Genomic DNA, 22,769 nt, shown 5'->3' with positions numbered 1-22,769 from the left:
AGGGCATACCAAATAAACTGTACAAAAGATACACTAGCACAAATGAGGGAACTGTATCCATACAAAAGCCAAAAAATTTACAAATGACTCGTACTACTGAAATGTGCTGGTGCCAGTGGTACGTTCTGATTAAGACTTTACATTCTGGTAAAAAAAAGAAACAAATCCGAAATCAAGAGCAGTAACTATGTTCAAGTGTCCGTTGTCTAACTTTAAGAGCCATATTCCAGAATACAAATAAAAAAAATAACTGACCAACTTGACTTCAAATATCACACAGGAGCCACGTTCAAGAAGCACTGAAAAATTACCTCCATTTTAAAATGTGAAGATGTCTTATCTAGTAAACATTGGCCAATATTAATCTATTGTTATATTACGACATAAAAGTCCCCATAGCATTTTACAGAACCTAGGTCAAAGCCTTAGCTCGTTCTAATGTCAATTCAGTTTAACTGACATACAGACCCCATAACTTGTTGCCAACATTACAAATGTGGACTTTTTATTACTCAGACTACTTTAAGTTCAGAATAATACGTTTGCCAGTACACAAAGGAAGGTCATTGTGACCTTAATTCTTTAATTCAGTACCATTGTGTTAGTATTAGTCCTTGGAAGTGACATTTATTTTGCTTTCATTTACTCGGTCAGCTGACTACTCCACATGGCAAAGAACCTGCAGATACTAATAAACACAGGAACAGTCAGTTATAGAAGCAGAGACAAACATGTATCAGGAAAGTTCAGCCAAGAGAGCGCAACAGCCCCTAAATAAGCACATATTTTAAAGGAACGTGATTATTCTGTATGGTTCACAGTTTTGCTTAATTAGAAGAATGTTGCTTAATATAACAAAAATACTAGGAAGATCACAAAGGAAAAAATGCTTCTGAAGAGAAGGAACTGAGATTTGATAAGGATTAGGCTGCTACAGGAAAAGAGAAAAAGAGTTTGTAAAGGTAAAATGAAAGAGGACAACAGAAGAAAGCATAAATACTACCCACCTGTCAGAAAACTTTTATAGCTGTCAAATTAAACTTCTGGAGTACAGCAAAAGAACAGAAAGTTAGAAGCTTAAGTAACGCCATCATTATCACAATATCTGAAAGAAAATACTCATACCAGAGCCAGAAGATTCATACACTATGTTAAGGACAACTGAGTTTTATCTACGCACTGCAAAAATAGCCTAGAATTAAAGACAACTTAGTTTTTACTTGCAGTCTGTGTTCAGATGGTCCAACTTTAGTTTTGTTGTATATCCTCGGGATCTGCATTTCATTCAAATATTGTGAGTAGTTATAGAATTAAGGAGCAACTTCATTTAACTATCATCTGTTAAAAACTTTTGAACAGACTGCAAAGTTGTTTTTATGACTATATTTGAATCAGTGATATTTATCACTGAACTCTTAAAAACACTCAAATACTTCAATACTTTTCTTAGGAAATACCATCATAAACTAAACTATGCAAGACATAAATGCTGATTTATTATTATTATTTTTAAACACAAAGGTATATACAGAGTAGATAAGACACCATCACATAGCACTGAACAAAGAGAAATACATGTTATATTTTCTTCAATATATTTGGACTGGAGCTCCCCATACGTTAATTTTACTGCTACTTTCCTGAGGAAGAAAAATCAAATAGAGTCTGTCCTACTGCTCTAACAAGAAGAATGCAGACTTATTTTAGACCATTTTGATGTATCCAACATCAGCCAAATCTACAACTGACTAGCTATATCACCAGAATTCATGTGTTGTCCTACTTAGGGCTATCTCTGGTATACATATTCAAGAAGTACGGTGAGGTTTCATCTGTGACTATGAGCAATTAGGGACATAAATTTGTTTTCAAACTGACTATCTTTATTTCTCTAGATTATTTACAAGACTACTGTATAACTTCTACAGACTACTGATCTTTTCAAAGAGGTTTTTATTAAAAAAAAATAAGTAATCTTACTCATGTAAGAGGAGTCTCTGGGCAGTTTTGTAGATAACTGAACAAGAAGGAGACTGAAAGACATTTACAGTTGGCTTGCTACTAAAAAAAAAAAAAAGCTTGAGGAAGGATGTGCACTGTCACGCATGTGTGCTAAATACATAAGTATATTATGAAATGCACAAACAATACTCCAGAAAGGAAAGCGTAACTCTTTTCTCAGTTAGCAATCTTAGAAGTTTACAAAATCCACTAGTTATTGCAGTATTTCATGTTGTCAGCACTCTCTGCATTTGTGCTGTCACCTGCAGTGCCATCTTTAAGTCCCCTCTGGCTTGTTATTTTAACAGGTTAACTGTACTCTTATCTTACTAATGTTCCTAGAAGGGCACAAATTATTTTATTATAAAGAAAAAATGAAATTAAGCTGATCCACAGTTGTGTTGTTTGTAATCATGTATAACATATTGCAAGGAGGAAGTGTAAGCAAAGCTTTTTTAAAGAAAATGAAAATATATTGTTTAATTCTTTAACGTATTTTTGTCAATAAAACAAAAGGATGTTCATAAACATTTCCTTACACTTAAAACCAGTTTCATTGCTAAACACAGGAAGTACCCATCCTTTTAGAAGGCACCATACCAGAGCTTCAGAAACACAAAATTTTCATCTTCCCCTTTTTGGTAATTACAGATTTTCAGCCTTCTTTTTATAACTGTCTAGAATTCTGGTCAAGATTGACAATAGATCTTCAGACATGAATTCTTCATAGTCTCTGTCAATTTTCACATTCTGTTCATCAAGATATTTCTAGAAAAGAGTCACAGCAGTTTCATTAGAACTATCATGGTCTCTGTTGTACTGGTTCTGCTAAAGGATTTTAAGCAGTCATTGCACAGGTTAAGTGATTTCACTTAAACACTTCTCTGAAAGACACCTATGAGAAGCAGATTAAACCTGACAGAATGTTACTGCTGAAATTTAATAATCAATTCTGACTGTTTATACCAAAGGTTTTGGTATCCCAAGTTTATTTAATTTGTATCCACAGACTCGGTGCAGCAACTCTAAATAACTGATACTTTATTGGAAAGAGTAAGTTCTAATTTCCACGTGTTGAACTACAGTTGCAAATGTCTCTAGAAAGATTTAATTCTGAATATCAAATTTTAACTTACCTCTATAGATACTACATGAGTAGCAATCACTTCTAAAAGACGATTCAAGTTATCACCAGCTTTCCTGCTCTCTTCTGTTGTTGTTTGCATAACAACTTGATATCTAAAAAATAAAGACACTCAGAAAGTCACATCCATAATTATAAAATTCCTGACATCTAAAAAAGTCACTTTACCAAGTCTGATATATCATCATGTTTAGCCATAATTTTTTCTATTAGTATTAACTTGAACCAGGTTAGATTTGTATATTAATACTCAACTTAGAAGAAAAAAGACCACGTTGTGCTAACCGGTAAGAAACAAAGTACCTTAGAATCAGAATAGTGTCAGAATAGTCTTTGCAGACTTTAGGCTGTGAAATGTAGTTTGCTTCCAAACTTATGTGACAACTAATTGCTTTACTACAACGATATATATGAAAAAAAGTTACATTGAAAACAGGAGTTCTGCTGCAGTAGAGAAATATTCTAGCAAAATATTAAGTGTTGAGGAGAAACATTTTTCAATTGTGAATTTGTGTAATTAATATACTGAGATGGATACCTGCTCACCAAGGAATTTTATATTAGGGTTCAAGAAAGTGTCTTTATCCTTAAAACACAGAAAACCCAAAATAAACTACACAAACAACTCTAAGTTATGGGCCTTACTGTCGTTGAAGATCATGCAATTCATTTGTGGCTTCACTGAGACCTTCATTGACACCACTCTCAAGTAACTGTTTATGCTTCTCTAACAATTCCAGTTCATTTGCACATTTTTGCTCTTCCTCTTCTGCCTCCTGTAAAGGAAAGAGAAAAAAATAAATAAAAGTGGCATAACTCAGGAATAATTAGTGTTTTTTTTTCTCCTTTATATTACCTGATTGCATCCCAATACTTGAATTCAGAATTCACACAAGTAACTCCAAACTAAAAAAACCCAAGGACATCCCCCCAAACCTGAAGTTTCAGGTATTTTCTGCATTGTCTTCCACCCAAAACCTACCTAACCTTCCCTTTATTTCTCTAACTGTATTTCAAGGTTTGTGTTGCAGCTATTTTCCCTTCATAGTTCATCTCAAAAAGTGTTATTTACATAGTTGAAATAGCTTAGAAATGGACCATGATGAACAACTGTTTCTAGGTTAAAAAAAATAAAATCACAGTTGAGTAAGAAAACTGCGTTTCCCTTTTGTGTTTGAAAGACAAGTACAAAATGTAAGTAATCATCTCTTCAAGGAGAATGACACTGTTGACACTATACTTAGCATGATTAAACACACAAAACCAAACTAAATTCCACTATCAACTAAACATGCAATTTTGGTAAATTACTGAAACATCATTCTTCAAAAATAATTTTAATACTGAAGTATTACAGATAGCATTTAAAAAATTACATGAGGAATTACATGCATACATCTTATCATAACCATCCAGTTGCAACTATTTTATGAGTTCACTTTAAGAGAAAAGTATATGCAACAGCATTGATCAAAAGCTAAATTTCAGGTGGTTTTGAAAGCAATAAATTAATTGCCTTCAGCCACCTAAGCATGTATTAGCCGTGAAATAACGCATTTTCGTGGTTATAGCATAGAAGTTTGGATTTGAAAGAGCAGGTATATTAAACACTAGCTTAGTTCAAACAGCATTTTTCTCCTGGGCACCACAGGCCCACCAAAGCCATGCTGTTGGGAGGTACTGAAGGAGCCAATTAGTTGTTAACTGAGAGCGCTATGTTTTGTTGCTAAACCAGAAGCGAGGAAAAGGATTGGGACTGCTCCCCCACTGGGGAAGAAAAACAAAGAAAGAAACAATTTTATATCATTAAAACATTTAATGTGCTTTTAGGCAAATAACGTTTTCCTTAGTTTTTAGCGTGATTTACTAAAAACTGTAAGCATATTTATTATATATAAACTGAATAGACAAGCCAAGTACTATTAACTCTGCTTTTATTACTGGATGTAGTAGCTTGTGATTTACAGGATCTGCCAAAGTATGACGCAAGATTCTCTTATGAGAAAGTGAGAACTGAGTCACTTAAGGTAGCATTCAAATATTTCTGAAAAGAATGAGAGAATCCTGCAAGAGGAATGGAAGGAAGCAAGGGCAGAGGTCCAAACAAACAATACAAACCAAAAACTTAGGTATAAGTACATGGATTAAGGATAAGGATATGATTAAGGATAAACTATCATCAACCTATAAGAAGCTATACCTTAAGCTTCTGATGGTAAAGATCATCCAGCTTTTCTGCTTCTTCTTTCAGTGTTTTCACACTACTTTTCTTGTCCACTACCATTACATTCACCTAGAATGAAAACATGACCAAGAAAATGTAAATCAAAAAGAACTCCAACATATAAATCCATGCCATCATAAACAACACAGGGCAACCTAGAACTATTTAAATTGGGCCAGGCTGGGATGGCATTAACGTTATTCATAGCAGCCTGTATTGTGCTTTGTTTTGGATGTTGGTAACACACGGATGTCTTGGCTATTGCTGAATAGCTCTTGCACAGTGTCTCTTACTCCCATGGCCCCTCACTGTGAAGGGTAGGGGCAGGCAAGAGTCTGGGAAGGCGCATACCCAGGACAGCTGACCAAAATAGGCCAAAAGGATATTCCATACCATGTAATGTCACGCTTAGCAATAAGAACTGAGGTAGGGGCAGAAGCACGGGGAAATAAAATTCTCCTTCTTCCAATCCATCCTGAACCCAATATTGCTAAAAATCTTCCTGATGACAACTTGCCAGTGATGGTAAGCCACACAACAGGCTGGAATGGGCAACTTATTAAAAACAAATCTTTCCAATGTTTATGGTCAAATATATGTAAGCTGCATAATCTCCAATGCAGGCAATACACATTACTTTAGCGAACAGAAGGAGACCCTTATTCTCACACAAAAAAAACCCCAACAACAACCTCAACCCAACAAAACCAACCCAAACTAAAAAACAACCCACCACATCACACTTCACCCATGCCAAAGGTCAAATGAGACCAACAGATAACATTCTTAGTCCTTATGTTCATTAACCAACACACCTGTTCCAAAGTATCTTCCAAAGACATCTTCCGTTGAGTAGCTTTCCTAATTTCTTCCTCAGTCTGGTTTATGATCTCCATAAGGGGGGCCTGTAATACACATACAAGAGGATCAGTCTAATGCAATTTGTTAGTTTGAACTAAGATGTACCTCAGCACATCTTCTCCCTCTCATGTTTTTATTTAAGCTGCTATACCCTCCAACACCGAATTTCCTTCCCATACTATAATGTAGGTATGGCAATGCATCACTCAAGCTTTTCAATGAAGTTTCATGGAGAGGTTGAGAGAGACCTTTCCACCATTTCCAAAGAAACACATTTTTTTTGGAGTGGTAACAGAAACATTCAGTGTTGACTCTACCTACCTTGATCTGAGTTCTGTATTTGACTAGGCAATTTGGTCCTGCCTCAGGATTAAACTGAATCTCAAAGTTGTGGCCTTTGGAATTCTCAGCGCTTACTGGAATTAATTTCAGCTTTCGAGCCAGTTTATGATACTCTGCCAGTTGCATTTCAATCTGTTCAGAGGAGAAAAGGGCAAAAATCATAGAAGAAATACAAGTGAAAAGCTTGGCAAAAAGCATTCATATAGTACTTTAAACAGATTTCTGAATTGCTCTGTACAAACATGATTCCAAGTCATGCCACAGAATGCAAGAGCTGTATGTATTGACAGTTCAAAAGTCTGCATTATTTGGATTAAATGCTCTTTTATGATTCTTTCAGAATTTGTTCTACAAGGTTTCTCAGGGTGTGTGGGTGAAAGTGAATGGTTTCACCTGTGGTTTTCCCTACTTATCTGCCATACTTTTTTCTGCCTCAATTTTTTTCAGGATTAGCTGATAGGGAAGGAAAAACATGCTTGGAAATATTACAACTAACTAACATAATGATCAGTCATCATGTTGATATGCCTTTTTTCATTGGTTTTGGCAGGAAATGCCACAGCCACACATCCTAATAACAAATTTTAACTTGAGTATACCTCTAGACAAAGCTTATTAAATGCTCTATTTTCTGATTAATGAGTGCCATTTATATACAAGCACCAAACAATATAAGTATTTTTCCAGTTTTTTGTGCTTCATACTTGCACAGTATGAGGAATTCAATACCAAGTGCTTGATAAAGCATAATCCTGCAAAACATATTTAAAACTTCTTTTTTTTAGTTCTCCATCTAGCAAAGCTTTTACATCCTACCACTTACAGGACCACATCTTTTCATTCTGTTTGAGGGACAGAATTGAATTTGGCCCTTAAAATCTATTAGAACTTCCACCAATCTTGCCCTAAATAAGTTGATGGTTAAACTAGATGATCTGAAAGGTCCCTTCCAACCTGGGCAATTCTGTGATTCTAAATGCATGCAGAGATACTGATTCAAAGCAGTAGCTTTGCATTACTTCTTTGCTATGAAATCTTAACATTAGCCTGAAATTGCTTGCGTTAGCAAAGCAATTTCAAGCTAGTGTTATCAAAGCTCTTGATGCTATAGCAGTGAGAGCTGACAGTGGTGCATATTCTAGCTATGTCCCTTATGATGCAGAAAAAAATGAAAAGAATACGTTTTTGTTATGCTCAAAACAGAAAAGGGGAAAAAAAAACCAAGCATTTTTCAGAGAGATTGTAAACAGAAGCCATTCATGTCACTTTAGCCTATTAAGACATATCTATGTTCTTAAATTATTTAGGAAGGAAGTTAGCAATAGTCTAAGTCCCAAGTTAAAGTTTGCATGATGAAAACTGACAGCCACCTCTCAGTGTAGTAGGGTTTTCACATACCGCCTCTTTATTCCTAGCATATTTTAGCTCTTCATTCCACAGCTGATGTTCTTCTGCTTCCACTTCCTTAGTCAGCTTGTTAATGGTTTGCTGCAACTCATTTCTCTCGTGATTTATTCTCTCAATGTCCGCAACTGAGTACTTTTGATTATCAAAGATGTGCTGGAGCCGGGCATTCTCCTGCTTCATTGCTTCTACTTCCATTTCTAAGTTCAGATAACAGTTGCAAAACAGATATAAAATACCAGGCTATATTATTAAACCTAATCTCTCTGTATTTTTATGAATAAATAATATCTGTATTTCAATACTCTAGTGTACAAACAGCTATCAGCCAAAATAATCTCTTTATAAGCAATCCATTTTGGAAAGTTTATTTGTAGCATTGCCATACACTAAATATCTCACTCTGTCCTGAAGCTGAGAATTACAGTTCTTTTAAACCTATTTCTAGCTTCACTATCCCATTTGTGACCAAGGTCTTCTTACCTGCTGTCTCAACTTCCTCATTAACACCTTCCATTTTTTGATCAAGGATGGCTATATGAGATTCCAGATTAGTCAAATAAGCCTGGTATTTCTGGACATCTGCTTGAAGAGACGATTTCAGGTTTCGTAGTGTTACTCTACGATCCTAATAAATGGATGGAAAGAACAACCACTATTATATTAATCTAAAACAATGATCTTATTTTCCAGACAAGACAATAGAGTAATTGGTCGACTTCAATAGCATAAATATAAAATTAAAGAATTTTAATAAATGTTTATCTCCGTGACAGCCAAATCAAGGTAAGCATCTTTAAAATAATAACAAAAAAGGCTGTAAAGATGGTTTATACCTTAATTCTTGCATTTCAGCATTTAGTCTTTGATTTGCATTAGGCATTGCATTAAGAAAGTTCTTGCTACAGGTAATTCATAACTTAAGCATAATAATACACAAGGGGCAGATAAAACTAAGGGCAAGGAAAGCTGGGAATACAAGCAGTACATTTTGCTCAGTAGGCAGGAGTCTCAATTTGCCAGCTGCACAGACACTAAACCATTTTTAAACTCACGGTGTATTAAAAGCAGAATCCATCTTTTCTAACAAAATATTTTCCCTAAAATATATTGTTACCACTGAATCCCATGCTCTCTCCCCTAGGAAGTTCTCATACTGACACTTTTGGAAAAGATAATGTTCAGAAGTTCAGAAAAAAAGTGGCTCAAATATTTTATTAATATTTCAGTCAATACAATATCTGCACAATATCAAACAAATAGTGACTGAAGACTCCACAGTAAATGCCTTGAACTATAATGGTACAGGAGTCTGTAATAACCTGGCCTAATTAAAATTTCATAGAGCACTGAAAATAATTTTCCATTTGTTGTAATGTATCATCAGTATCTTCATTTAGTAATGACAATAATGGTCAATAACAGAAAATTCAACTCTACCATATAAACAAGCGCAGACACAATTTACTAACCGGCTCGCTTTCCTTTTCTTTTTCTAGTCTTGCAATCTCTTCTTGAAGTCTTTTGTTGTCAGCTGCTAAACCTTCTACCTGGAATTCATCTATATTAAATAAATCCTCTGGGGGGAAAAAAAGGAGGGGGAGTGGTAGGGGTTACAAAGTAATCTCACTGAATGTCATCACCTAATCTGAATATCTGTGCTTTAGCTTCAGCACAGTAAAAACTCATTATCTGTAATATACATAAACTGTAAAAAAATCCCATTGAAAAAAACAACCAACAAACCCATCTAAAACCCCTTTCATTACAAAGCAAAATAGGCAAAAAACCCAAAACAAACAAGAAAAGAAATTAGTTCTTCAGTCCTCATGTTATAAAGAGCTCAAAATCACTACTGCAAGGTCAGTTTCTAAACTCTCATACAGTCTACACTGTAGGATAGTGGTTGTTAGATAAGTTTCATCTGTTCCAGCTTCACAGGTAGTCTTATTTGTATCCTACTTTCTCTTCCACATACTTCCTTGCCTATTGTGACATCTTTTCCCTTACTTCCCTCAGTCTTTGCCAAACAACGGCAGGATTACTTTTTCCTACTAATATCTAGTAACAGTCTGGTAGCTTATGTTTCCTCTCCAACTGATGGCTCCAGCTTGCAACAGAAGTGTCCTTAGTCTGGCTTTTCATAGGAGGGCACAGAAAGCAAGAACTATTTTTCCTCCTTTTTCTCATATTCTGTTTCTATTTCTGTGGGTGATGAAATGAAGGAGTCAAAAAAAAATTTTTTCCATCTCTCTGAAAACAAACACAGGTGCATGCTGAATCATATACCGGAACCTTCACAACACAGTTTAGAATCCTTGCAGATCATTTTCAGAGGTTTTAGAAGCTGAACTTTCTTACTCATCAGATGTGCATCCTCTGGTAATATTTTTCTTTTTTTAATTGTTAACTTTGTCAGACAGAAACAAGAGTCATCTCCTTAGATGGAATTTGCATCTGAAGAACTGTATACCGCTTTTCTGTCACAAACGCATTGAAAACAATAGGGTTACACAGGGACAGCTGATAGCAGAGCGTGACCTATCTTGTCTGTACCAGTAACAATGCATAAAAAAAGAGAATTAAGTCAAAGTAACTGAGAGGTACTTGGGAATTTCAGATTCCCTTACCTCAGATCACTTTCACTTGTATAATGAGCAAAACTGATGCTAGGAGAAAAGAAACCAGTAACACAAATATTTCTTTAAAACATGAAAACTTACTTAATTTTGACCGCACTTCTGCATCCAGTTCTTCAAAAGTATCACCCCCTTTCATGAAGTGCTCATAGCACTTAACAGTGTAGTCCAGGAAAAGCTGAAAACAATTTTAAAAGTTTTCAACAATTCAAAGGGTTGTAAAATATCTAGATAGTGTAGATCTACTCAACCAATGAAATTAAACAGACACCAAAAATATCTTTCACTGGTTTGACAGCACTTCTGTAAAAATCAATTTTTTTTCCTTCCCTTTAAACACAGAATGTCAACAGATTATATCCAGACAGCAGGAGGCATACAGAATTCACATTAAGAAAGGTCTGGAAATACTTGATACATTTTTTTCTGGGACACCTAACAAGGATAGTAGATGCAATATTTAAGAATTTATTCTCTTGATGCATATGATCCTCTCAGGCTAGTTTATGGAAACTATAGGTCTGTTTAACAGACCTCTTTGGTAAATATCAGCACTGTACTTCAGACGTGGAGATGTCAGAGACCTGATCTAGAATTAAAGAAAGGTTACCTAAGAGAATTTACTGGAGAGTTTAAATTACACATCTTTCAGAGGCAATTACACCAGTATTGTAACTTTTGTTTCAACATGTATGCATAAATATGAGTGTATAAGCACACATTTAGTTTAAAAGCATTTTTACTTGTCATCTGTCAGGTTTGTAACCTTAGTACAAAATTCTGATTTAATTTGATTTTTGCAATTTTGTAATTAAATGTTCTGGCACATCATAGAAGCCCTTCCAAACATCTGCTGTGAGTTAATACGGAGTAAAATCTGAATAGTACTAATAATCTATGATAAATTAGAAAGAAAGTAAGTGTCTGGATTTTTAAGTGCCTGAATTACATTGCCACCCTATTTTGTGGCTAAGAAGTTAAACATTATGACCAATTTTTAAATGGTAAACAGAGTAGATATTGGCAGGAGGCACCACAACTATAATTAAGGTATTGTCTTTACACTGTGCTGCTGTTAACCTTAGCAGACTAGAGTGCTAAAGAGAAAGATGCCTGAGACCCTACTAAAACAAACAGCATGACGACTCCCCTTCTCCACAAAGGAGACCAGAAACAGAAGCAACTCCGAGAATAAGGCATTTCAATTTAAATACCCAGTTTTCACCAGTAGACTGACCACAATGCCTGCTCAGGAAACTAGCTGCTCAGGCTTTTTATATAATACAACTATACTTCCTAGAAAACTTAGTTTTATATACCGAGCAGAATATATAAAATACAGTTATAATTGTTCTGTTGTACATTTAAATTGTGTTGTTACAGCATATGGCAAAATTTGGTTGAACAATTTTGATAATAATTTACTTTTTATGGTACCTTATTATGTACAATTCCATCATCCGTCTCTCCTCCCCAGTTTTGTCCATCATCAAACGATGGTGCATTTTCCCTCATGGCAGCATACAACTGAAAGGCACGAGGGTACATACAAAGAACAAGTGTGAAGATTCCCATTAGTTTTCATATTAGTTTCATGTTCATAATAAGAACCAGAGTAACATTGGATTAAGATTTCAACAAGCAGGGTGTAATGGTGCTGCTTCAGCACGTGACCAATCACATCAGGGTAATGAGACCGTGTTGACTAAAAGCACAGATGAAGAGGCATTAACTGGACATTCAACAACGCCAAATTGCCTTCCTAAGCCAAATGTGTCTTTTCAGCATAAAGGATGTGATTTTCATGTGTGCCCAATTCAGCAGTGGTGAACTTGTCACAGATGCCAAATTTTGCTCAGATCCGAGCTGGCGGCAACAGAGACTTACCACTATTAAAAAAACCACCAAAACCCAAACAAAATAACCCCACCCAAACACCCCCCCCCCATACCTTATACAACAATCACAGGACACTTGAATAATTGCTATTGAAAATTCCATCCTTAGACTTCAAACTTAGAAGATGGCAGATGTCACAAGGAGATCTGCACTGAAAATACATGATACTTTTTTCACATTTTATGTATAATTGTCATTTTTCCCCCCCTTTCTCATACACAAATTTAACCAGTGCACATGGTAAAAAAACGAAACAAAACTATCATAATAAAACTTTAAAAAACTCAGTTTAAAACTTGCTAAAAGTAATGCTAAGGGCTAGTTCCCAGATTGCAGGTATGAACACTTACCTTTTTCTTTACACAAATACCAAACAAAGATTTTTAGCGTTTAAGAGATCTGTATTAAAACTAACATGCCAGCCTGAAAAGTGGAAATATTTGGCTTAAAGAAGACAAATTCTACCTTGACACAATCAATTAACCAAACCAAAGCTGTCACGATCTGAGGCCATGTGTGTGGTGCTCCCACTGTGTACATGGAGCTTTTTGACAAAGCAAAGGGGTACCTACAAGGCAAAAGAAAATACATTTTAATAGATGTGGCAAACACTGATGAAAACAAAATGGCACATTTTTACATGTAGATCAAGGCACAGAAGGAAGAACAAACTCAATTGTACTTTATACTGTACATCAAGGGAGATAAACTGTGTTCTTACAGCACTATTTTATTCAATTATCATGAGTTTCTCATTTGGTGATTCATAAGATCATAGAATATCTCAAGTTGGAAGGGACCCATAAGGATCGAGTCCAACTCCCTGCTCCTTGCAGGACGACCTAAAACTAAACCATATGACCAAGAGCATCATGCAGGCTTGGTGCCGTGACCACTTCCCATGACTTCCAGTGACTGACTATGCTCTCAGTGAAGAGCCTTCATTCCATTTCCTCATATCCCATTGCTGGTCATGAGAGAGAGGAGATCAGCACCCCCCCCACCACTGCCCACTTTGAGGAAGTTGTAGACTGCAATGAGGCCACCCCCTCAGCCTTCTTTTCTCTGAGCTGAACAAACCAAGTGACCTCAGCTGCTCTTCCTAAGCCTTGCCCTCAAGACCTTTCACCATCTTGGTCACCCTCCTCTGGACAAACTCTAATAGTTCGATGTCCTTCTTATACTGAGGCACCCAAAACAGCACACAGTACTCAAGGAGGGGGCCACACCATTGCGGTGTAGAGTGGGACAATCACCTCCCTCAACTGGCTAGCTATTGAAAAAATGATTGAAGAAATGGACTTTTTTTGCATATCCAAATATTAGGAACAATTAAGGCCTCATACAAAAAAAGTGCAAACTATTCTTTCATATACTCTTTAGCCTCTTCCTATTCAGCTTAGTATGTTGCCTTGGTAGCATCCAGATCTGTCTTTCTCCTTCTGAAGCTACTATGGGAGGAGAGATGGGTACTGCAGTACTAAGGAAAAAGGAGTGGCTGAAAAATGAGGTGATTCATGATGAGACAAAGACCTCAAAGGAAAGGCAACACAAAGGAAGGAGCATCTGTCCAATGGATGATGTTTAGACTTCCAAACTGGGTGTGCAAGCCTGAAGGATTTCCTAACACATGAAAACAAACTGATACACAGGATTCCTGTTCTTAGAGGGCAAGATTCTTGCTTCCTGGGTCAAGTTCATTTTGAAAACAGAAAAGCAACTGACGATCAGCTTAATGTCATGCAATTACAGAAAAGAATTTCAGAACAGCTGCATATCAAAGTATTAATATTACCTATAAATATTAAACACGCAAAGGCTATACTGCTAATCACAGACATTCTCCCAAAATCTTCTACAGATCAAGGAACACAGAAATGCAGATTTTATTCCATCTTTAGACCGACAGCTGCCCAAAGTTATTTTAAGAATATAGGACAAGAAGCTACCGATAAAGTGACAGTTCTAAACAAGTGCTCATGGGCCATTCAGCCTGAGAATTTTTAAAAATTAATTATTTAGGTCCATTTTCTAACTCTCAAAAAACAACTTAAAGTGATTTCTCAAAATAAGCCTTTTATCCAGGATTACACTCTTGGTGTAGCAGAGTAAAGCCTCTTGAAAGCAACTTCCTTTTCAACATTTCAGGTAGGTCAGCAGTTTCAAATGTTATAGGTTAAAACAAAATTTTATTAAATTACTGAGAAGCGAACAGAAAAGACTTATACCTACATCTAAGGAGCCTTGGTGCTTTGACACCATCGTGGGCTCAAATCTACAGAAGTAAAATACGTTTCACTTTTTTTTTTTTTTTTTTTTTTCAAATGAGACTGAAAATTCACCGTTATCAAGAGGCAAAGAATTTTCTTTCTTGGAAAGTGTTGGTGCATTAATGATTCCAAACACTAACTGAACAAGATTAGAAATAAAACTCCCAGCTCCTTAGTGGTTTTTTCACCTCAGAGGTCATTTTTGTTATTTCCACCTGTTGCTTTGAAAGCAGAATGACAGAAATTACAGGAAAAATTATTTTTAACTAAATGAACTGGATCCAACATTCTGAAATTTTTTTTTTAGTTCTTGGATTTTAACCAAATGAACCAGACGAGTCTGTCAGAAAAATTAGTGTCTATCTTTCAAAGTTTAATACAAATAGAGATAATTAATTAGATTTCACATTACAAAGCAAGCTTCCACAAGCCTATAGTTCAAATTTAAAATATATAGCAGTCTGAGAATCAGAGAGCAAACTTAGAACTAAACAAAAGTGAGACAAAATCATCACAACGTTGTAGTTTAAAAGTATCATCTGAATAAAGAAGCCTACCCGTTCTCCCCAGTTATCATGCAGAATTCTTAGCTTTTAAGTTTCTATTTGTATCGTATTAGCACAACAGACTAAAAATAATGATCTTACCCAAGTTCTTTAAAAACTCTGGGAATTTCCTCTTCAAATTTTGAGTCAGGCAGTTCGTAAGAAGGGCAGAGAAACCCATAGATAAAAGTGAAGATTTTTAAAAAGTCCTTAACTGATGGAGACTGTAGCGATTTCATGGAAACATTATGGGCGTAACCATTCTCGACAAGAAACTGAGAAAGAGAAACATGGCACATTAGTTACTAAATAAAATCTAAAGTTGAAACCATGAAAAAGAAATATTTTTTTTAATGTTTTATGCCTAATAATGAACATTTAGAATAAGTTAGTAAGTTACCTCACAAAGCTGTTTGATACATTGTTGGATGAATGCCTTGTCGTGAAGTGGCCTGGGATCCTTGATCTTTTCTGTCCCGAACACACCATACTGACTGTTGCGTGAACCTCCAGCCCCGCTAGTTCTAAGTACAAAAAATAAATATAGTTCTTGTGACAATACATATAAAGAACTCCTCTCTTAATGTTTAAGTCACTACAATTGCTATTTTTATATTTCTTTTGCATTTTTTATGTAAAGGGATGCTTGAAGGTTTTTCTTTATTTAGTATGATTGGAAAACCAACATCAACCTGGAAGCCATGAGGCACACATAGAACAGAGGGAATACTGCATCCTAGATGAATATTTTCTTCACTTTATTGAAAGAAATAAAGTTTAATAGAACAGAAAAACACCCCAAAGATGAAGAGACAAAATGACGTAGGTGATTGAAAATAAAGACTACGATATTTAAGAACAGATCCCTGCAATAGTGGGGTCCTATGAAAGAAGATACCTGTAAGACATCAGAAGACAGAAAGACATGAACTAATCTAAAAGATTACAGAATTTTGGAAAGTTTGCATCTTTGAAGAAACTAAGGCAGAGTGTACTGAAGATATCATTCTTCCTTAAATAGGCAAATGTATTGAGGAGCTCTTAAGGTCTGCAGTGCATGTCATTCTGAAGAGGAAGAATAGCTCTCAAAGCAATTCCTACTCTACAGCATTACTGTTTAGTGATCAAAGAAATAGGTAGGCAGACCTAAAGGTCTGCTGGCCTCAGATCCATTATTTCCTATAATGAAAATCTGTCAAGAGAGAAAAATTACAAAACAATGTGGGACTATTATTATTTTAATTTACAGTACAGCAATCTAAAGCTATCAATACCTCTTCCCAAAAAAGCTGACTTTTCTTTCCGAAGTTCCAGGTGTAGGTTTGCTCATGCTCAGCTTCCCAAATGTACCTCTGTCCTTCCTGAGAGATAGGAAGAAGGATTCAAGTGACTATTTCCACCATTTCGTCTTTTGCTTATGTAAGAAAACTATAAACACAATCGTATAAGCCTAAGTATCGCATCTTAGAAAAGTCAGCTGATTTTAATGCATTTCAATTTTAATGCATGTCCATTATCAAAACCACTTCTGCAACATTTGTAAGTACACATTTTATACACACACACAGCCACCTCCTAAGAAATATATAAGAAAAAGAGTTACAATTTGAAATGTGTCATAGGTATACAAATAGATAAAAGATTTTTGCAGAACTGGAGCACTTTTGTAAATATCCTTGGCTGCAAGGAGTTTTCTTCTCACTGCTCCCATTTCTTTTTTTTTTCCCAGTTGTTACTTGTTACTCACACACTCAAATGCACTACAGTAAATCTCTTCAGAGCGAGTTTTATATACCTATTCTCAGAAAGATGATCATCAACACTTACATCTGAGGTGTTTGAAGACCCATCTTGTTGTTGTCCTGCACTCTCAGTGCCATCATAGATTGGCGACCACTGCTTCCAGCAATACTTGAACTTCGTCTCATTGTGACTAAACTGTAAATCACAATCCATCAGCATTGGAAAATCCAGTATCTAAGAGTATTTTCTTTTTTAAACACCATAATGACTTTCTAAAGGGTCAGAATAAGCAAGAACATTGTACTTTGGACCAACTGCTGTGACAGTTTCCAGAAATATTAGGTTCTCTTTAAAAAAAAAAAAAAAAGTGTACGCCAGACTCCAGAACTACATAGCAACAGCTACAGCTTTCAAATTAACTATTTTATTGATGAAAGTGCCAGTGCTTGTTCCAAACTTACTATTTTGCCCTTATTTATATCTGGTCATTTCTAATCTAGAGGTTCCATCTGGTCATTTCTAATCTAGAGGTTCCAAAAGCAAAATGACTTAAGAAGTTTTCCAGTACAATCAGCTGGAAGGAAGGCCATGCTAACATGGCTACTCTTTCTAGCACTTCAGCCATCCACCTATTTCTTATCCACTAACTCTGAGACTGCTTATTGATTTTGCAAATGATCTCACAGTATCATAGCACAATAACTGGAAAGCCTATTCTGAGATAATAGCATGGTTATCTTCAGACTTCACACACAAAATATAAACTAACTGGAAGTATTGAACTGTCCCCGCAACGTTGTTAAGAGAGATTTTGAGGTAAACTCTGCAAAAAATACCAACTTTTGCTCTCTACAGAGGATCTATTTTATTTCTGCGGTGGGCTCAAATGACTGAATTATAACGAATTGAAAAACCTTCGTTACAAACATTACCAAAACACATTATCAATATAAATTGTGTTTCGCAATCACACTTCTAGTTCCACTTCTCACAAACCATGACAGTTTAGCTTAGGCCCACTTCATAGAATCATCTATATTGGAAAGGACCTTTAATATCATTGAGTCCAATCATCAACCTAACACTGCCAAAACCACACCCCTAAGAACAACATCTATAAGGTCTTCTAAACACCTCCAGGGATAGTGATTCCATCACTTCCCTGGGCAGCCCGTTCCAATGTTTAACAACCCTTTCAGTGAAGAAATTTTTCCCAATATCCACCCTAAACCTCCCCTGGCGCAACTTGAGGCCATGTCCGAAGTAACAAGCCACAGGACAAGAGGAAACGAGACCGACCCCCACCTTGCTACAACCTTGTTTCAGGTAGTTATAGAGAGTGATAAGGTCTCCCCTCTGCCTCCTTTTCTCCAGGCTAAACAACCCATTCCCTCAGCTGCTCCTCATGAGACTTGTGTTTCAGGCCCCTCATCAGCTTCTCTGCCCTCCTCTGGGCTTGTTCTGGAATCTCAATGTCTTTCTCCTAGGGAGGGGCCCAACCTGAACACAGTACTCGAGGTGTGGCCTCACCAGTGCCGAGTACATGGGACGATCCCTTCCCTAGTCCTGCTGGCCACGCTATTTCTGATACAGGCCAGGATGCCGGGCAGTTTACCCGTGACCTCATTTTCTCTGGGGAAGAAGCCGTATTCTTCCATTACTTTACCAGGGATCCAGCACAAACAAAATAAATTGTTTTCACAACCACACCAAAACCAGCAGAGTTAGCTGGAGCCCACGCGCCAGCAGAAACAAGGCTTTCCCCCGGTGCGCGGCCAACGGCTCGCCCAGGGGCCGGCCGGCGGTACCCGCCGCCTGACACCCGCCTCACAGGCGCCCGCCCCAGGGCTACCGCCAGCCATCCAGGCAGCCCTCCCTCCCCTTCATCCCTCACTGGGGAGGGCCCACGTCCCGGAGAAACCCATCGCGACAGCCCCAGCCGTTACCGTTAACGACACCGACGCCCGCCTCTCAATTTCAAATCCGCCCGCCGACTTACGTCACGCAACGCGCCGCAGCGCGTGACGTCACATCGGAGCAGCGAAGAGGCAGGCTAAAGAGTGAGGGGGACGTGAAGAGGTGTTGTCACTTCCGCTTGCCTGGCCACTCACCTACTAAGCCCGCTTGATTGCCCCGGAGATTATTAGGAGGAAAGGTCGTGTCCGTACAACAAGATGGCGGCGCCCACAAGGAGCGGAGCAGCGGCGGTAAGTGCGTGAGGCGCTTCTGTGCTATGGCGAGACCCAGGGCTTCTCTCCGGCTGCAGCAAGGGATGTAGAGAGAGGGCAGTCCCCTTCCTCCCTGCCCCCGTGACGGCTTGGAACCCTCGCGCAGCTCCTCTCCTCCGGCTCCATGGGGCTTGTGGCCGCTGTGCGGTGGGAAGGGGGCTGCTCTTCCCTTGGGCCGCTCTTCCCGCTGAGCGGCGGTGGGATGTGGCCGGGGAGGGAGGGGGTGGGGGGGTCTGTAGGCAGATCCGAGCTTCCAGGCCCCGTGTGCCTGTGCGCCCTGTGGCCTGGTCCCTGCTGCACTGCCCCTGGGCTTGTGTTGCCCCTCCTGAGGGCTGTCGTATAAAATCTTGGTTTATATAATTGCTGTGCCGTGCTGCTGTTTTCTAACTCGTTCAGAGAGTCCTCTTAGAGTAAACTTATACAGTATAAAACTATAAAAACTTGTTTAGTATAAAAAAAAAAGTTAAATTGGGATGTAACAGAAGTCATAATAGGGAAACCTGCTGAAGTCAGAAGTTTCTGCAGTGTGTCCTGTGTGTGCAACGTAACGTCTGTCAGAAGATAGGTGCTACTTTGTTGAACAATGAGAATTCTGAAAAGTGTACTCTTAAAAAAAAAAATTCCCCCAGGAGGCGTTTGCTCCAAGAAGTGCGTATGATTACCAGCTGTGGTTTCAGGGAGTTGATTTTTCTTCCTGAAAAGGGGAGCTGCGATGTCCGTGGTACATCGGCTGACAGCGGGGTGGCTCGTGGATCATCTCTCTTTCATCAACCAGTGTGGCTATGAGGTCTGTGACTCCTGTGCGTACCCTGGTGGTGTCACTCTCAATACTTCTGTCGCGTGTGTTGGAGGCTGTTGTGCTACTTCTACCTTTGCAGCCACCTCCCCATCAAGAGATGGTCCTATTCCCGGTCCTGCAAATTTGATAGAAACAGAAGGTAAAACAGCAAAAAAGAGATACGTGTTTCGGAAGGAGTTCTTTGATATTTCTAAGCCCCATATAGCTGCAGCTCCTGAGGAGCAGCTATGGCAGGGATGCCCTGAGGTGGGTCTCACAAAAGTAAAGGCCAACAGCAACACAGAGGAACACCCTGAAGGAACCAAGAGTCATGTCGGAGAATCTGTTGCCAGTGCTAGGAAGGTATGTTCTTAGTAATACAGTAAACTACAGCAATCCCCTGGGAAGTAATGTACCACTAATATTGTTTTGCACATTTCAGTTTCCTGAGGTTATATAGGAGAGCAGGAACTTTTCCGCAATAGATGCATGGAAAATGTAAGCACTTAGGAGGATGTTCACGTGTCCCTTGTGTCAGTAATGTGCATCCTGTGACTCAAAAGCAGTGGGTTGCACACAAAATCATCTGACGTTGGTTGTGGTCAGGCACTTGAGCTGAAACTGCGGTAGCTGTCAAAACTGCGCAGATTAACATGGAGGGAAGGACAGTAGGAATTTACTTTCAGTATGTAGGTTGTTCAGTACTTTTCCTTATGGACCAAACAAAATAAGAGTCATAGGTCTAAACCAAAAAATGTAATCATGAAGACCTAGTAAATTTTCTCCAATTATTGGTAAACTGTGCTTGGCAACTGAACAAATACCTTCTAGTGTGGGCCCAAAGGAGGCATGAACGTGAACTGTGGCATGCAGTAGGTACTCTCAAATCCCAGTGCCGTGGGTAATGTAACACAGCTTTAAGCCTATGTACCTTGAGAATGCCTACAACAGCCTAGGTATTTTGCCATCGTCTTTTTGCTTATTGGACTTATACTTGTGGTAGAAAAAGAAAGAGATGGAAAGTGTCTTCTCTTTTTAAAGTAGTTAATTTGTAATTCGGGTACGTTTGATTACTTATTTTTTTCCTTTCATCATGGAGTAATATGGATTTGTTCCCCGCCCCACCCCCCCATTTGCTCATTATGCAGAAACGTAAAAGGAAATGTGTATTCAACCAAGGTGAACTGGATGCTTTAGAATACCATTCAAAGGTAAGTCTGAACAAAAGTATATTTCGCAATTGCATGATACCTGACTTTGGATCATGTATGGAATGGTTTCAGACAAGTTCTGTTCTTGTAGCTTGTTCAAGTAATGGGAAGGTCATCTCTCCAGTAAGTAAGTGCATACAGACAGTATCTTCTGTGTAGATCTATGCAAAACAAACTAGACGTAAAACTGCATCTGAGACATTTTTAAGAGCTGGAAGTTGCATTCATAGAATACCTTTTACTGTTATTGATAACTGAGCATTATACAGTGATGAGCTGAATATTAGTTGAACAGGAAGTGACTCATTTGAAATAATCAGCATAGCCTGTTCTGAAAATCAACTCATCTTTAGTATATCAGGACACGATGCTGATATTCAAAGCTTCTCAGCAAAAGTGCTCCAAGATGTCTTTTTTTGGCTGATGAGAAGGGATTGTTTCCTCTGACATCTTACATTTTCATACTAAAGCATCATGAATGAATGGGAACTCAAGTCTCTATTTAGGCTCACGTCAGTGATGTACTGGTGAAGTTACAACTGAATTACACTGCTAGTAAATCCTAGAAATGTGATCTGTGGACAAGGTTTGATGTATTCTTACTGATTTCCTAAATAGTGATGTGGACCTGAACTAGAACCTATGCTTGCTTTCTTTCCTCTTACAAAGGTGTTAGTTATATTGGGCTTTTTATTTAATTCTGTTTCTCTTGGACTATATTTACATGACTAAATTTTTCTTCTTTTATATGTCAACAGTTTTCTAGTAAGCATATACGGTTTGCTATGATACAGTGTATAGTCCTGTAATTATTGTTGTGAATAAGATATGTATCTGTAGAATCACCTTAAAGGAGAGAACTTTGAAGTTCAACGTCCAACATAGGTTTATGAGTCTGAAAACCTTTAAGCTAAAATAAAGTCATTCAACAATAGGAATAAGGGAAGAAATGAAGAGAAGTTTGATGTCTCGAAGGCCTATGTAACTTCAAATCATTTTTAGTGAATACGCAAAAAAGATACAGTTTTGAAATATCTGTGATTGCAGTTAGCCTCTGATACCATTCACAGGTTAGAGTGTATTGGTTTTTACTGTATTTGTAGTGTTAAAGGTTGGCTAGTCAATTTTGGCACTTATTCATATCTTTAGAGTAATCTTCCAAAAAGAACCAAAACCACACAAATTTGTGTCTGCCAGTGAAAGTAGGCATTGAATGCACATGAATTTCAGTCAGAGTAAACACAGGGAACAGTACCAAATATGGTAGATTCCTTCAGCAGCCATTTGTTAAAACCACTGTTTTAACAAATTGTTAAGTCAACAGTTACTGTTGATAGTCAAGAGGCTTCATCCACCTGAGAATTAACACATGGGTGTAAGAAGAAAAGCTGGCTGCATTAATTCACCTGTACAACTTGTAGCATTTCTAAGGATATATTTATTAATTCTGTTAAAGCAATATGCACTTTTACTGTAACAA

General features: G+C 37.6%; 2 protein-coding genes across 6 annotated transcripts in view; one reads left to right on the top strand and one right to left on the bottom strand.

Annotated features, from left to right (window-relative positions):
* Positions 1-1,474: 1,474 nt before the first annotated feature.
* NDC80 (NDC80 kinetochore complex component) lies at positions 1,475-19,322 on the bottom strand. Of its 2 annotated transcripts, none has more exons than XM_054192682.1 (17): positions 19,184-19,322; positions 17,157-17,267; positions 16,604-16,690; positions 15,730-15,853; positions 15,432-15,604; positions 12,980-13,082; positions 12,053-12,142; positions 10,700-10,793; positions 9,449-9,555; positions 8,460-8,604; positions 7,971-8,176; positions 6,552-6,704; positions 6,185-6,274; positions 5,346-5,438; positions 3,791-3,921; positions 3,138-3,240; positions 1,475-2,769 (listed from the first exon to the last, which is right to left on the bottom strand). In XM_054192682.1, exons 2-17 carry the CDS (start codon positions 17,255-17,257, stop codon positions 2,647-2,649), a joined length of 1,923 nt encoding a protein of 640 aa, XP_054048657.1. In that variant the 5' UTR covers positions 17,258-17,267; positions 19,184-19,322; the 3' UTR covers positions 1,475-2,646. The 2 variants fall into 2 exon arrangements, with proteins under 2 accessions (XP_054048657.1, XP_054048658.1); XM_054192683.1 differs by lacking the exon at positions 19,184-19,322 and adding an exon at positions 19,019-19,076.
* Positions 19,105-22,769, top strand: part of METTL4 (methyltransferase 4, N6-adenosine) — a 26,859-nt gene continuing 23,194 nt past the window's right edge. For 2 of the 4 annotated variants that reach the window (XM_054192686.1, XM_054192684.1), the window contains exons 1-3: positions 19,173-19,279; positions 19,930-20,441; positions 21,227-21,289. In XM_054192686.1, coding sequence (XP_054048661.1) covers positions 20,013-20,441; positions 21,227-21,289 — 492 coding nt within the window. In that variant the 5' untranslated portion in view covers positions 19,173-19,279; positions 19,930-20,012. Of the gene's footprint in view, positions 19,280-19,929; positions 20,442-21,226; positions 21,290-22,769 lie in introns of all 4 variants that reach the window. The other 2 variants (XM_054192685.1, XM_054192688.1) reach the window with 2 other exon arrangements.

The sequence above is a fragment of the Rissa tridactyla genome, chromosome 2 (genome assembly GCF_028500815.1).
Source record: "Rissa tridactyla isolate bRisTri1 chromosome 2, bRisTri1.patW.cur.20221130, whole genome shotgun sequence".
In the NCBI taxonomy this organism is placed as follows: Eukaryota; Metazoa; Chordata; class Aves; order Charadriiformes; family Laridae; genus Rissa; species Rissa tridactyla.
Note: the sequence above shows the minus strand (reverse complement) of the source record. Positions and strands in the feature narration are given on the sequence as shown.